General features: G+C 35.5%; 1 protein-coding gene across 12 annotated transcripts in view; it reads right to left on the bottom strand.

The window, feature by feature from the left end:
- The window catches only part of ETV1 (ETS variant transcription factor 1), a 95,463-nt gene that overhangs the window by 79,722 nt on the left and 1,139 nt on the right, over positions 1 to 14,602 (bottom strand). The window contains exons 1-6 of one of the 12 annotated variants that reach the window (XM_073809664.1): positions 14,029 to 14,156; positions 13,734 to 13,930; positions 13,465 to 13,623; positions 12,566 to 12,653; positions 11,149 to 11,196; positions 1,797 to 1,850 (exon numbers count right to left, since the gene is read on the bottom strand). In XM_073809664.1, coding sequence (XP_073665765.1) covers positions 1,797 to 1,850; positions 11,149 to 11,196; positions 12,566 to 12,653; positions 13,465 to 13,509 — 235 coding nt within the window. In that variant the 5' untranslated portion in view covers positions 13,510 to 13,623; positions 13,734 to 13,930; positions 14,029 to 14,156. Of the gene's footprint in view, positions 1 to 1,796; positions 1,851 to 10,627; positions 10,984 to 11,148; positions 11,197 to 12,565; positions 12,654 to 13,090; positions 13,247 to 13,464; positions 13,624 to 13,733; positions 13,931 to 14,028; positions 14,179 to 14,602 lie in introns of those variants that run through there. The other 11 variants (XM_073809663.1, XM_073809665.1, XM_073809667.1 and 8 more) reach the window with 11 other exon arrangements.

Below are 14,602 nucleotides of genomic sequence, written 5' to 3'. Positions count from 1 at the left end.
AGTGACTTGAGAAGGAGTAATCAAAGGAATAAAGAAAGAAAGAAAAAATCATATGCTGTGAACCTAGAGAAGTGAGTTCAAGGAGACGAATTAATCAAGAATACGAAAAAACAAAAAGACGGCAAATAAGAAAAGGAATAAAAAATTACCTTTAGGCATTTGGTAGAGTATTAAAATCATTACCAATTTCTTCAGATATAAAATGACTCCATGAGACTAACTCTCCCACTCAGATGACAGGTTTAGTTTTTAGAAAGAACTCCAGTGCCTCACAGGAAGGGACATGTGGAAATGTGACCATTCTCTTCCCACACTTCACCGAAGAAAGGGAGACCTTGCCTAGCTGTCATCCTTAGCCATCATCCTTCCGGGAATTTCTAAGAGTCTCTAATTAAGGTCTAAACCTTAGCTGAACAGGTTTTTTGAAGTCCTATGTCTAATAAATATATCAAACAGTACAGAAAATTCTCTTCTCAGATCAAAAATCAAGCTGATACAACAGCAGTTACCAGGTGCTGGGGGCAGGGTAGGTGGGGAGTTAGTTTTTGGTAAGTACAGACTTTCAGTAGGGATGATAAGAAAGTTCTGGAAATGGATGGTGTTGGTGTTTGCACAACAACATGACTGCCATTGAACTGCACACTTAAAAATGATTCAAATGATAAATTTTCTGTAATATATATTTTACCACAAATGAAAAAAAATTGTAATGACGCCGAACTAAAATATGTAACACGGGAGAGAATCTGGAAGAAACCTCTTACAACCCTTGACACCTGGGAAATGTAAGATAGCAAACATAAAAGCTGAAAACATTGCACACGAACATCTGTTACTCAAAGTAACGTAGGTATTTGTGTTAGATTTATGATATTAGGTGTGAAAATATGGGTTTGATAAGTTGTAAGGTATTAAGCATCTGTTGTTGCTGTTGCTACTGCCTCCTGTGAAACCGTCAATGGCCTGGAAAAATGAAACAAGTTACAGCTTTAATTGGTGCTAAAAGAACAAAAATGTATTAGGTCAGTTTTATAATCAGGATGGCATTTATACCCTTATCTTTACTATTCACACCTCAGGTCAATAGCTGCAGTTTGCTGATAGAGGCAAACCATAAATATCGGAAGCAAACCCCGAGGCAACCATGTTGATACAGGCAAAATGCTCATTCTTTGATTAAAGGAGGGGAGAACCCCTGAATCACTCCTCTCGCATGCTATGACAAGCCCTGGAGCAAGGCTCGGGGAAAGAAACACAGAAGGGATCCTAAGAGAAGCCAATGGCTACTTGCATTTGTGTGACTGCAACCGGGAAGCAGATAATGAGGCTAAAAATTAAATCCAAGCAGGTGAAAGTTCATGAGTGTAAAATAATACAATAAGCCAGAGGATGTGTGGTCTAAGATTTTTATGTTATACAATAAATCTCATGAGGATTTGAACTACTGACCGTCTCCCATCAGCACACACACTTTTCCTGCTGGACCTACTGAAAAGCTGGAAGTAAACACTCGCATGTTCATGGATCACACCCTGTTTCTTCTCCAAGGATATAAACGAAATAGAGAACAGGACCCTCTTTTAATCCAATCAGTTTTCCTAAGCTCTTTTCAGATCCTACAGGGGTTCTACTGAGGTCACAACCTGACAAATACAATCACCTCATGACTGTAAGCTAAAAAGGCACGGACACAATGCAAGAAAAGACACTGGAAGTGGAGACCAACCAAAGAGAAAGGATAAAAGCAGGAAACAAAGACAAAGAAAAGTTCAAGAGATGAGTCATAGTATACTTACAACTTTCAGCCTGATAGTCTGGCACAAACTGCTCATCATTGTCAGGTACCTGAGCTGAGGAAAAAAAAAGAAAACAAAATTAAGAGAGAAACTGCCAAGGCATAAAGAATGTCAAGTAAGATCTCTCATGGAAGAGCTTTTTAGACTGAGACCAAACCTATGATTATTTGCCAATGAGCTCATATTTAAAATGGCATTGACAGCAATATTTGGGAGGAGAAATAGAAGCCATCATCAGTGTCACCCAGAAAACACGTATGTCAGAAATAAAATGGTGGAAGTTGTAGTCCCTCTGAATTTCACCTGCCACGTGGAAATAAAAGAAACATGCAAAATAAAAGAAGCTACAGGAATTCCATTAGATGCAGTGGGTTTTTTTTTGTTTTCTGTTTTTGCAAGAATGGAGTAAGAAGTATTTCAATTCACCTACTGCCGGTGCTTAAGCGGCCCATTTCAATTAACCACACAATTCTTCCAAATGATGTGTAATTACTACACATATCCCTCTGCTTTTTCGAAATATCTGCTTTTGATATGTTCGGTCTACTGCCAATTAGACTACCACAATTAAAAATGTTTGCCCTAAATTTGGCCAAAATATGTGACAAAGTTTTTTACATGAAAAGATTATCATTGATTTTGGTCATATATGATAAAATATTATATCTCAATGATTATGGTCACAATAATAAAAATAATAAATAATAAAACCAAACTCCATCTTTTCATGCAAAATATTTTCCAGGTGACTATTTAGTACTAACAAAAGAATATCACTATTTCATCAGTCCTAATGTCAAATGACTACCCTATTTTTAGTAAAGGAAAAAAATTCTGAAGAGCAAGAACTTAATGTATTCGGCAATCAAAACACAAGTATATTTTTCACTTCTAGAATATTTTCATCACAGTTAATTTAGGTGTCAAAATAACCTATTCCAAATTGACATATTAAAAAAATGAGTTTTCATCTGCACACACAAATACGCACACTTACAGACATACAAGCTACATAAAAGCTGGGTTTATAATGAGTTATAATCCTAATTAACTTTAGCTATAACCTGATTAGTTAGTATTACTTTACTAGTATTATCTAAGAGTGAAACTTTTTATCCAATCAAGTCATACTAAAACAGATGTCAATTAATTTTTTTAAAAGTGCCTATTCTGTATGGGGAATTCTTATTAACATAATCAGTCTTTGTTGAAAAAGCTTTGTGTTGGTAATTAAGAAAAAAAATTCATATAAAAAGAAATTCTACATTTTAAAAATTCTGTATAAAAAAGGAACACAACATACATAGAATTAAAATGTCTGTTGTGTCAGCTTATTTAATAGGATTTAAAAAAACAAATATTTGGTTGAATAAAATTTATGTTATATTATTAAGAGCGGAACAAACGATAATCTTGCCTATTACCAAGACATATGCAGTTTGACATTCAATTATTTTCTAACAACTTTCTTCTGTACACCAATACTTAAGTTTATTGAAGACAAATTCCATCCTCTGCCACTTAAGAAAACCAAACAAATTAAGCGCTTTTTTCCAAATTAGAACTGATACCTATTTGATCAGCCTGTACTGGAGGAAGAGGTACTTTTTTCTTCCGATTCCACTAATACCTGATACCAAGGTTAACTAAAGGCCAACAACCTTCAAATCATTGTTCTATGTTATGCTGTGTAAACTGTGTAACATTATTTAACCTCTTTGAACTCCATTTTACTCATCAGTTTAATAGTGATAATATAGGTTTTTCATGAGGATTAAATGGAATAGTCTAAGCACAACGCCAGACACAATATCAGATACTCAAGAAACGTTACTTATATTCTTCTTTCCAAACCTCCACCACCCATCCCTTTTTTTCAATTCACACACGAGGTACTACTCAAATCATTACAATGCAAGTTTAATATCTTTACTTCTAATGAATTATATTGGAGACGGATAAAAATCGCAGCTAAAATTTGTACATTAGCATTCTCTTAGCTATAAACATTCTTTTGACAGTACAGGAAACCTGATTTTTCTCAAAGACTCACAAATTATAAGTGGAGGAGTAACGATCAAAATAAGTCTTTTCACCAAAAAAAATTACAAAAAGTGTTTTTAATATCTATTTAATAAATAACAGCAGGCAGACAGAATCAAACCCTACACATTTTTCCCACCAAATCCACAGGTTTTGGTTTTCCTTTGAAATTAACAGCTAAACCCAGATAACTACTGAGATGCAAAATTATCAACCACAGCAATTACTATGCTTTTAAAAAGCCAACATTTACAAGAATCTAATAAAAACATAATATCCCTTTACAGGAATAGTTAAAAATAGCGGGTGAGTAACAAAAACGTATTTGTAACAGAATATGCTGGTATGACTGTCCCAAAGGCCAGACTTTTTTTTTCTTACTATCAGAAGACAAAGTTGCAATTCAATGATATATATCACTGCAAGAAAGGCGTAAAAATCGCTGATGGATAAGCAGCGTATGTTGGGAGATGGGAGCTGGGGAGGGAAAACTTCAGGAGGAGAAGAAACCAGAAGTTATACCTCACAAATACAGAAAATAGCTACATACCAACAATTTTGTAAAAAGAATAAGAACTGCTATTTCTGTTCTAACTCCTTAACATACTGAATAAATACTTCACACTTATGCCTGAACATATTCCAGAATTTTAACAAAAAACATATGACTCACATTTTCACAGAAGCTAATCTTAAGAAACTGAATAGACCAAATGAAGCAGCATGCTACTTAAATGGACAAAAGCTGAAGTCTACCTCTAACTTCAAGTCAGAGTCAAAGGAAAGCAGCTAACGAAAAACACAAGTTGGATCTGGGCAAGGAAAATATGACAAAGTATTGCCACACTCGTATCGTACATTTCCTTTTTTTCCTCCATTCACGGGGAATTCTGTGAAGTAGCAAACTACAGCTTCCTGAAAATTTGCGGCAAGCCATACCAACTCCAAAGTGGAAAATTAACAATAGAGGCCAACCTAAAAATAAATTAGTTTTTTCACTGCCATCTATAATAAACTATGCTTGGAATAATCACCTTTGGGGAATGAAAATGTTTCCCCACACTCTGTAATTAAAGAGGAAGGGGAAAGAGTAAGAAAGGAGAAGAGAAAGTATATACCAAAAGACCAATAAAAGGCTTTCAAGAAGATGAAGCATGTGGATTTTACTGGTAATAGCTGGAGCGCTTCTATCAGTTCATCACACATTAATAGACAAGTTGCCATCAAGTCTCAGGACTTCGCCTTTATAAGGGAAGTATTTGCACTCTCAGCTATTTACCTACATTATTATCCAAAGTTGTTTCTCCTCTCTCTCCCTCCCTCCCTCCCTCCCTCTCTCTCTCTCTCTCTCTCTCTCTCTCTCTCTCTCTCTCTCCCCCTCTCTCTCTCGTTCTACTACATCGCAATATATATTATGAGAAAGAAACCCATGAAAATATTAATCACAGTCTTGATGTCACAGAATCACTAACCCTTATTTTGAATTTTAATATACTTTCTTAACTAACATTTCTTGGGCGGGGCTGGGGTGGGGAGTGCACAATTTTTAAACAGAGTTTGTCTGTCTTTTGTGCTTATTTTAAACCTTCAAATAAAGTAATAATCATTACTTAAGGAAAGGTGAATGTTGAAATATTTTCCAAGTTTGGCTGCAAACAAGTAAAAACCCCCTTTTTCTTACAAACTAGGCGCCTGTCAGGTTTTCTTTTAAAGCTAGGGAAAAAGTGGAAAAATTACAACTGAAACAAATGTCAAGTTGAAAAGGGGTTAATATTTAATTAAAACCAGTTCTATCCACTGTAACAATGACCTGGAGCCAAACAAGGCGGAAGATGTATGAGTCATTCTTTCTGCCCGTGAATGAGACAGCTGATCTCCTCAGCAATTCCTCCAGACAAGCAGGCAGAGCTGGAGTTCCGCCTCCATTCACAAAAACACAGTCCAGCATGAGACATGGGGCCCAACCGCAATCTTTTCATGTCACACCCTTCCAGAGAGCTAAAGCAAGTCAACTTGAACTTGCAGTATAAACATACCAGTTTTATTGCTCTGTCTCAAATACAGCTCAAATCCATTAAGGTACACGTTTAAATAAATGACAAAGTTAAATCCATATATATATTTACATATGTTTAACCCATCCTGCTTTATACGGTAATTTGTCACAGAAACTTAAATGTATAAAACTAAGAAGGAAAAAAGAAAAGAGGTAAAGATAGACGGATGGATGGATGGATGGATGGATGGGTGGATGGAAGGAAGGAAGGAAAGAAGGAAGGGGGAAAAAAAGCCAAACCATTAAAGAAATACCTTATTTTTCTTGCTTATTATTCAAATTCTCTTTTTATCTTAAGATTGTAATAGTTTATTGCTGAACTTAGTAGCATTTCACTCTCACAGGGTTAAGAAACAAGTTTCTCTAAAGAAATTTAAATTTTCTTTTAAATAAAAGTAAAACAACAAGAAAATCAACCTTCACACAGTCATATTTTGTTTAATCCTAAAATGAAGCTTCAGGCCATGGAAGAAAATAATCATGAGGCCGCTAAGCCTGGTTTTATACCACATCGCTTTTAACATTAAAATGATTGTACCAATGTATAAACATTAATTAATGCAGAAATATAAATACATTGAAACAGATGAAAAAAGGGGGGGGCATTTTCCCCATGACAAAAACATCTTTAATATTGATAAAGGCATTCTTTCTGTATGCTCTAAAAGAAAGAAAACAGTAAGTTTTAGTTGTCTTTAGTCTCAAATCAACTTCAATTTCCTAACTAACCTATAGAGAGACTTGAAAACTTAAGCGTAGCTCAGAGCTGTTGTTATTATCCATATATTTTCTCTAATGCTACTGAGGTCTGACTTCTATTATTATTATCATTATTATTATTTTAATTACAATGTTGTGCACAGGTCAAAGGAAATAAAGTTATATTATGAAATTCAAGAAATTATACATTTCCTGTAACTGAATTAGAAAAGTTCAGCAATATTTCATTAACATGTATTAGGACCCTCTGGAAAACCGATATCTAGGCTACATCAAATCCGAATTCTATTTTTAACACATTTTTCTATTTTGCAAATAGACCCTAGATGAAAATGCATTTATATACTTCCAATAAATGCTGAGAAACAGAATACATCTACTCTACCTGCTACCCTTTAATGAAGTCCAAACAAGAAGTCTTTGTTTCATAGTTTAGAGTATTTCCTGGTACAAGAAAAAGATGGAGAGTAGCTCCCCCCTCCCCCCATACAATGACTCTTGCTCAACTCTAAGAAATAGTATGGACTTCTGTAATTTAATGCCTAACTCTCAATTCCTTTTTTATTTAAACCACACAAAATAATGTAGTTTTTAAAGCTTTTTCTCCTTACTGCCTCACATTTAAAAAAAAAACCGTGAGTCCATACCCAATTTATGTTCCGTTTCAAAAAGAAACAGTCTAGTTTTTAAAAAATAAAAATGAGTACATTATGACTACTGTGTATTATGGGTGGCATTATGTATATTGAGTAACAAGAGCACATATTATTTGATGAAATTCATAATAAATGATTTTGATTATAAATTTAGTATCAGCCACTAAAGTGAACTGAGGAGATAGAATGACATCTCTACTTTTCAGCAAACCTGACTATTAATAGAAGGTCACATAAAACAAAAGGAAAAAAGCTTATCGGCATGAGGGCATGAGGTAATAATAATCTTTAGTGTAGAAAGGTTATTCTTGGAGGCACAACTTTGACTAAAGTGTCCTGGCAGCATGAAACTTGACTTACCACACAACTGAAAAACATTCTACCCTGATGGCAGCGAATCACTATCGACAATTTTCCTTAATATTACTGATGAAAAGAAACCTCAAGGACATCTAGACCAACATCAAAAATAACAGTCAAAAGTTGCTATGTTTTTATATTAGATACATATGAAATGTATTATTTTTCTTTAAGTTGTGTTAAAGGTAAACTTTAACAAGCAACTTTAAAAGAACGTGATCCTCTTTTAACTCGATTTTACATCCTTCTACTTCTGTCCCCCCCACACAAAAGGTTCCATTTTAACTATGAATTTCTAGGATGCCCTTCCTTAAAGCACCACTTAAAAAAACAGGACGTTACCAGGATGTTGATAGAATTGATATTTGAACTCATTATTTCATGGGATCAAATAATTGGAATTGCCTTTCTGTCAGTGGCAATCGAATTCAAAAGTCAAAGAATCAATAAATAAAGAATTGTACACAGTAAAATGACAATATAAACTGGCTATGGCAAAATTTAAAATAAGCACATTCTTCACTTTTTTAACTGCTACTCTGGTCACTGAAAACATTACCTTTTCAATTTTCTTCAGAATAAGATGTGATTATTTTAAATTGTGGTGTACATGTTAAAAAACCTTAAAATTGCAGTTAGTACTTCAAAACTGATACTAATATAAAGTTATATTCTTCAAAAACATATTTTTGATCCCTGTTTAGAAATTTGGGGGAAGAATGGAAGCATATTTTTTGGAGAGGACTTTAGTGAATTGAAAATACTGGTTCCAACCCCACCCTCAAATAAGTCCTACCTTATCTATCCAAATTTTTCCTTGGACATAAAACACATTTCATAATCCATAATAATTTACCTCTGACCAATCCATGTTACACTTCGGGTCTACCTTATAAAAATTTTTACAGGAAAAAAATAAATTAAACCTGAAACAATATTATTTCCCAAGTATTTAGGGACTTTGATAATTTTTTAAAAATTCATATGACACATTACAAGTACCTTGACTCTCCTGCCTAGTAACATTTTTAGACCTGTTTAACTTCCCAGTGGGATTCTTATGGGAGAAACTTGGTGAATTGCCAATGGTCTTTTTAAAAAGGGTCAAGATGACTTAAAATTCCATGGTCCCTTTCTTGGCGATAAAGAATTATGAAAAGAAACATGTGAACCGTTTATAGTCTGCCAGTTTGGCAATGTTTTAATTTCTGGATGACCAGAAGAACATAAATGAACAGATCTAGCTACAAATAAACTAGTATAATTTTGAGATCTCTTCTTAGCTAATATTGTTCAAGATGTGGGATAAGTTAACATGCTAATGCAAATAACATAATTATATAAAATTGCTAAAAATAAATGTGCAGCCCATTAACAGATAATTTTAAAAACCCACCTCTCTTCTTACTCTTAGATTTTTAAAAATAAAGTTAATGTTATGCTTATATCATGACAGGATACATTAACGTAAAGTATTCTGAACAAATGTTTAAATTATCCTCAAATGCAATCTTACTCATGGTTTGTAAATAGGAGCCCACCTGGGTATTCAATAAAACACTCCGAGGATTAATTCCTGAACTTATTTAAGCTTATAAATTGTTTTCTAAGTAAAAGTCCATGTTCTTTCAAATACATCAATCATTTTCTAGGTTTATTTTATATAAAGCTAAAGCTTCAGATCTGATTTACAGGTAAGTTAATTATCATGGGTAAGAATATTCAGTGTAGAGTTTTAAAATAAACTTGGATAAATTACCAAATCACTTATCTGAGGGACAAAGAAACAAAACAAGTCAAAAGTAAAACACTGCACTGAAACTGATTATAAAATGGTAAGAGTCTGTCACAGATTCCACATTTTTAAATTCCAGGAACAGAGTTGCTGTGCACATTCAAAATCTGCCAGCAAGTGCACTGACTTGGAATCAATGAGACTTAAACATCTTAAGAACCAACAAACCTTCCAGAACAATTAAAATAGATATCTGAAGGTATTCTGGATAAGCGAATAAATTCCCTCATAAACATAGTGTTCTCACAACATTTAACTTAGCAAAACTAACAGATAAAATTCATGCAAGAGCCTCTGTGCAGATTTTTCTTGAGAAAGTTACATTTGAATATATGGCTTATGTTGCAATAATAAGTAATCTATTGCAATAAGTTTCATTTACAGTGACAAGCAAAATGACCTTTAAATGTAACTAAAACTTTCATTAATACTTACCTTTCATTAACATACAAATACAATCACCCTTGCAAAGGGATACTGGAAAAGCTATTTAACTTAAAAGCTTTATAAAGATTGCAGAAGCCCTTTGGAAGAACTAGAATATCAGCAAAACAAAGAAACTTATTTTACATGCTAACAGCAACTTGATCAACTGCAAGCAAGACCACTAGAAAAAACACAGCAGTCTGCCTCAAAGTAGCAACAGCATTGCTTGGGTTCCTTTTGAAGAGACCCTCTCTCTTCTTTGAACCATCTTAAAAATCTGTTCCAAAAACTGCATGTTTCCCATGTAATGCAAAGACAGAAATAACACAACTATACTCAATACCTAACTATCTATAATTTTCTCTTTGTATTTCCCACAAAACACATCGTAGGATAAAATTATTATTTCACATTTAGTGTACCAAATCCAAAAGAAAAATTTCAAATTATAGACGCCAACAAAAGTCCCTCAACATTAGACATTTCTCAAGTTGTATAAAGCTGTACTGAAGCAATATCTCCTCGTTCCTATAAAATAAAGTTTCACAAAAAAAGATACAATAGACTGCAACACAAAATTTTATCAAAAATAAAAGTAATGCCTTTAAATATCTCCTTGCTATATTAAATAAATCCTAATAAAAGTGTTATAATAGCAAAGATCAATTTCAACAAACATCACATCATAGTAACAAACAGAAAACATTTTTAAAATCCTCCAATCCCCCCAAGATTTATTTTAAAGCCATGGATTTCCTTAGCATTGGATACACACCTAACGTTCTGTGTTGTGAACAAGGTGGAAAGAAGACACTTGCACTTAAATCTTGAAGCATCCCGTCCTGATGAACCCAGAGAAACTAATTTCTGCCATCAGAAAAGTCCTCCGCCAGAACACCAAATAATGATATGCGCTGCTCTAAAGGAAACAGCAAGCCGAGTTCTGGCTCTAGGAGGTCTCTCGAGGTACAATAATATAAACCTGATCAATTGCAATTAAAATCTGAACAGAGGCTTAGAACTTGAAGTCTTGGTGCATTAGTTCTTGCCAAAAGCAGATGTGATTGTGAGCTGGAAGCAATTTCTCCTGGTAATTTGTGATGACACTGGGTAGTGCAGTCCCAGATTCCCCGAAGACAAACTCATCAGAGGCTCTAATGTATGCATGACACATGAGGTGGCTCTTTTAGAGCTCAATTAATTGGGCTGAACATTAAGACAGCAAGTTCAGGACTTTTTTTCCCTCCCCTTCTAGAGTTGCTTTTCCCCTCCTTTGAAAGCAATTTTTTGCCTTACCTTCTGCAAGCCATGTTTCCTGTAATTGACTTAGATCTTGAAAGAGTTCTAAAAAACAAGTCAAAGACATAAACAAAAGATTTGCAAACCTTTAGCCTACATTAAATGGAAATGTTTGTCATGAAATTAGTACTATAGATCAATTTAATTTGGGGAGGGGAGTCAATATAAAAAGAAATCAGGATTTGTAACTTAATTATATCAATAATCCTGCCCATTTTGATGTCTATTAAGCAATACTTCTCAATATCTTTTTTTTCCCCTTTTTAACAGTTAGCTTAATAAATAAGCTTAGGGACCTCAAACAACACGCATACACTAGAACTCAAAAAGGCTGAGGTAAAGGCATGTCTATCCACAGAAACCTTTCTTAAATATATTCAACTCTTGCTAAAACAGTAGTAGGGGAAAAATCAGAACGACTGAAAAACGTTTTATTTCTATCTTCCGAATCTTATATAAAACATGTAACAGTACATTGTATAATTCTCAAAGTACTATATGTTTTGAAGTTCAACGCCTCAAAACTAAAAGGGACAACTTTTAAATACAAGATTTTGGAAGAAAATTTCTACAGGAATAGGTTTACAAAAGTCAGAGAGATAATTCTCTGGTACCTGATTATTATCAAGTCCAAAACTGTGTATTCTGTCATAGTGGGGAGGGAGAGGCACGTGTAACTTATTTATACTTATATGAAGATTTGAGGATGTTTCAGAATCCAATATACCTAATCTAAATGGCAAACTGAACTTTGGTAATTAAATCTAAGTATGGTAAGTTTATTATGAATGCCTGCATAGGGCTGGAATAATTTATAATATATTGACCTCCTACCAACAGTTCATAAAAAGAATCTGTGACCCAATTTCCCAAATAGGTATTATAATTACTAATTAGGCCTTGATTATGATTCATTGAACATTTTAAGGCCTCACCATGTGGTCATCAAAATCATCAATGAAAAGTTTGATAACAGTATATGGTTTTAGTGTAAGGGGATGGGAAATCAAACAATCACTTACATTGCTCAACTTCTAACACAGGAGAAAAGAGAAATTAAGCAGTGTGCACAGCTGCCTAATTTGTCCCACTGTGTTGGATATTTCAAAATTGTTACCTTAGTGTATGGGATTACTTGTATGCCATATGGACAAAGGTATTTAAACACAAAAGAATGATTAAAAGAAGGTTGTCACTGTTTTTATTTCCTTCTTGCATTAGTTTGTGACAGAGCCATAAAATATCTCTCAACGCAAACTGTCACATCATGTTAATTGCTCCAAATAAAAGTCTTGGTTAAATGCAGTAATTTGAAAGTGTATTATTCTTAAGGTAAGACTGAAGTGCTTCTCTTCTTTATGAGGGTGGGAAGTATAGGTAAAGAGGGGGGATTCAGCCCAAAATCAAACCTCACCTTCTGAATCATGAGCCAGATCTCTGTTAATGAATTTTCTTTTCCTGACATTTGTTGGTTTCTCGTTACAATTTCTCCCACGCTGATTCTACAAAGGGAAAGATAAAATCCTTTAAAAGAATGTAAACCTCACATGGCACACACACATAGAAACACACATGCATACAAAAGTCTACTGGATCTCCTCCCTAAATAGAAAAATAAAAGTCCATCGTATCAATTCCAATAATCATTTTCTGTGTTCATTTGACAGTGAAAGCTTATGCTGAGAACTCAACAGCCAGGGAGAGTTGCTCCCCTGTGCCGATGGTAATACACTATTTATCAGTCATATATTCATGGTATCTCAACATCAAAACAACATTAAGCAATTACACTTAAAGTCGTTTTAGGCTGGATCAATGCTAGATTAAAACACAGTGAATTTTATTCTCCCTGAAACACCCCTAAAAAAAGAACAAAAACAGAGTGGTGAAATGAAAAATGTAAGAGAGACAATGAAAAAAAAAAGAAAAAAATAAACACCCCATATAAACAAAAAGTGTCAGCATTTGTCTCAACTTCATTCTTTTCAATGTGGCAGACAAACCCAGCCAAAAACTTTGAGAGCAGCAGCTGCTGCTGCCCCCCATCTCCTCTTCCACTCATCTTGAGCACTTTAATCAGAAAAAGGAGTCTTAAAAACAAAACTATGCCTTATCCAAATCACTGAAAGGTAAGCTCATTTTGAAGATTGGGCTTCTAGAAGCAGAGTCGCCCTACAGTGGCAACAAAGCAGATAAAGTATCTGCAATCCCAGCCCCCTTGCCCCCTCCCTCCTCATTCTCTCCCTCCTCCCCACCCCACCCCCTCCGTCGGAGTCAAGTTTATAAACAGCAACTTTCGAACTGATCACTCACATTGGTGACCATGTAAGGCACTTGCTGGTCATAAAATCCATCCATTCTGCTGCTCTTCGCAAATCTCAGCTCAGTATTTTATATTTTGAGCATTTAGCTGGAGACTTCCTCGGGATCTGGACTTCTATCAACCTAGAGGGGAACAAGATGGCTTTTAGGCTACAAAAAAAAAAAAAAAAATCATGAATGAAGCTCTTGAATTTGCATAGCTAATTACCCTCCGACAGTCCCATTCACAAAAATAACCCTCCCTACACCGCCTCCTTCACCTGGATCCAAAGAGAGACAAGAGAGTTCACAATTTACATATTTTCGGCAGTAGCAAAAATCCGAACCAGAGGCGATGTATTTATTTACACTCTCGATGTTTCCCTGCGCGGTCGGTGTACCCCGGGCAGCTCTGATTCGCAAACGTGTGCAAAACTAGCAATGGCGATCAACGAGACTTGCTTTGCACCTAACGGGACTAAAGAGACGGAGACACCTCTTTCATAAGGATAGTTTTTGCAACCCACAACCATGCAATTATCTGGAGAGACATAAAAAGTTGTTGGAAAGACCCACCTGAAGGCCACGCTAGGCGAACGGCTGCAAAAAATTCCCTCCAATTTTAATAAAAACATTAATTATTGCCCAGCACTTCCCCCTTGGAAGCCGAAAGCGCCTCTGACAGAGCTCAATTCGGTGGTTTTTCCTCTACTTCTCCTCCAGGGGCCTCCAATCCAAACTGATGGATCGCTGCCTCCCATTGGCTCCGCGTCTCTTTCACAAGATCGGATTTCGGGCTGTCAATCAGGAGGCTTGCTGCCCCTGCTCGTGAATCTCCCGCGCCCCTCTGCCCATACCCGTGCTCCGCCGGCTGGCGCGGTGACCACAGCCTGGAAACGCCACAGAGCAAATCGACTGCCGTCCTAACCCGCTGCTTATTGTTAAGGCGCCCGGGGACACCGAAGCCATGTGTTTCGAGTCGCCAGTTCCCCTTACTGGTGTGTTTGGTCCACTAATTGGGCTGATTTCCTAAAGCACATTCGTTCGGGTCAGATATATACTCTGAAGTGCGATCCACCAAGACCGTGCCTCCTTAGTCTCCCACCACCCCTCCCTCAAGATCTCCAGCCCCTCTACTTTGAACCTGATA

Source organism: Tursiops truncatus, chromosome 9 (genome assembly GCF_011762595.2).
Source record: "Tursiops truncatus isolate mTurTru1 chromosome 9, mTurTru1.mat.Y, whole genome shotgun sequence".
In the NCBI taxonomy this organism is placed as follows: domain Eukaryota; kingdom Metazoa; phylum Chordata; class Mammalia; order Artiodactyla; family Delphinidae; genus Tursiops; species Tursiops truncatus.
This window is presented reverse-complemented; position numbering and strand designations above follow the sequence as displayed.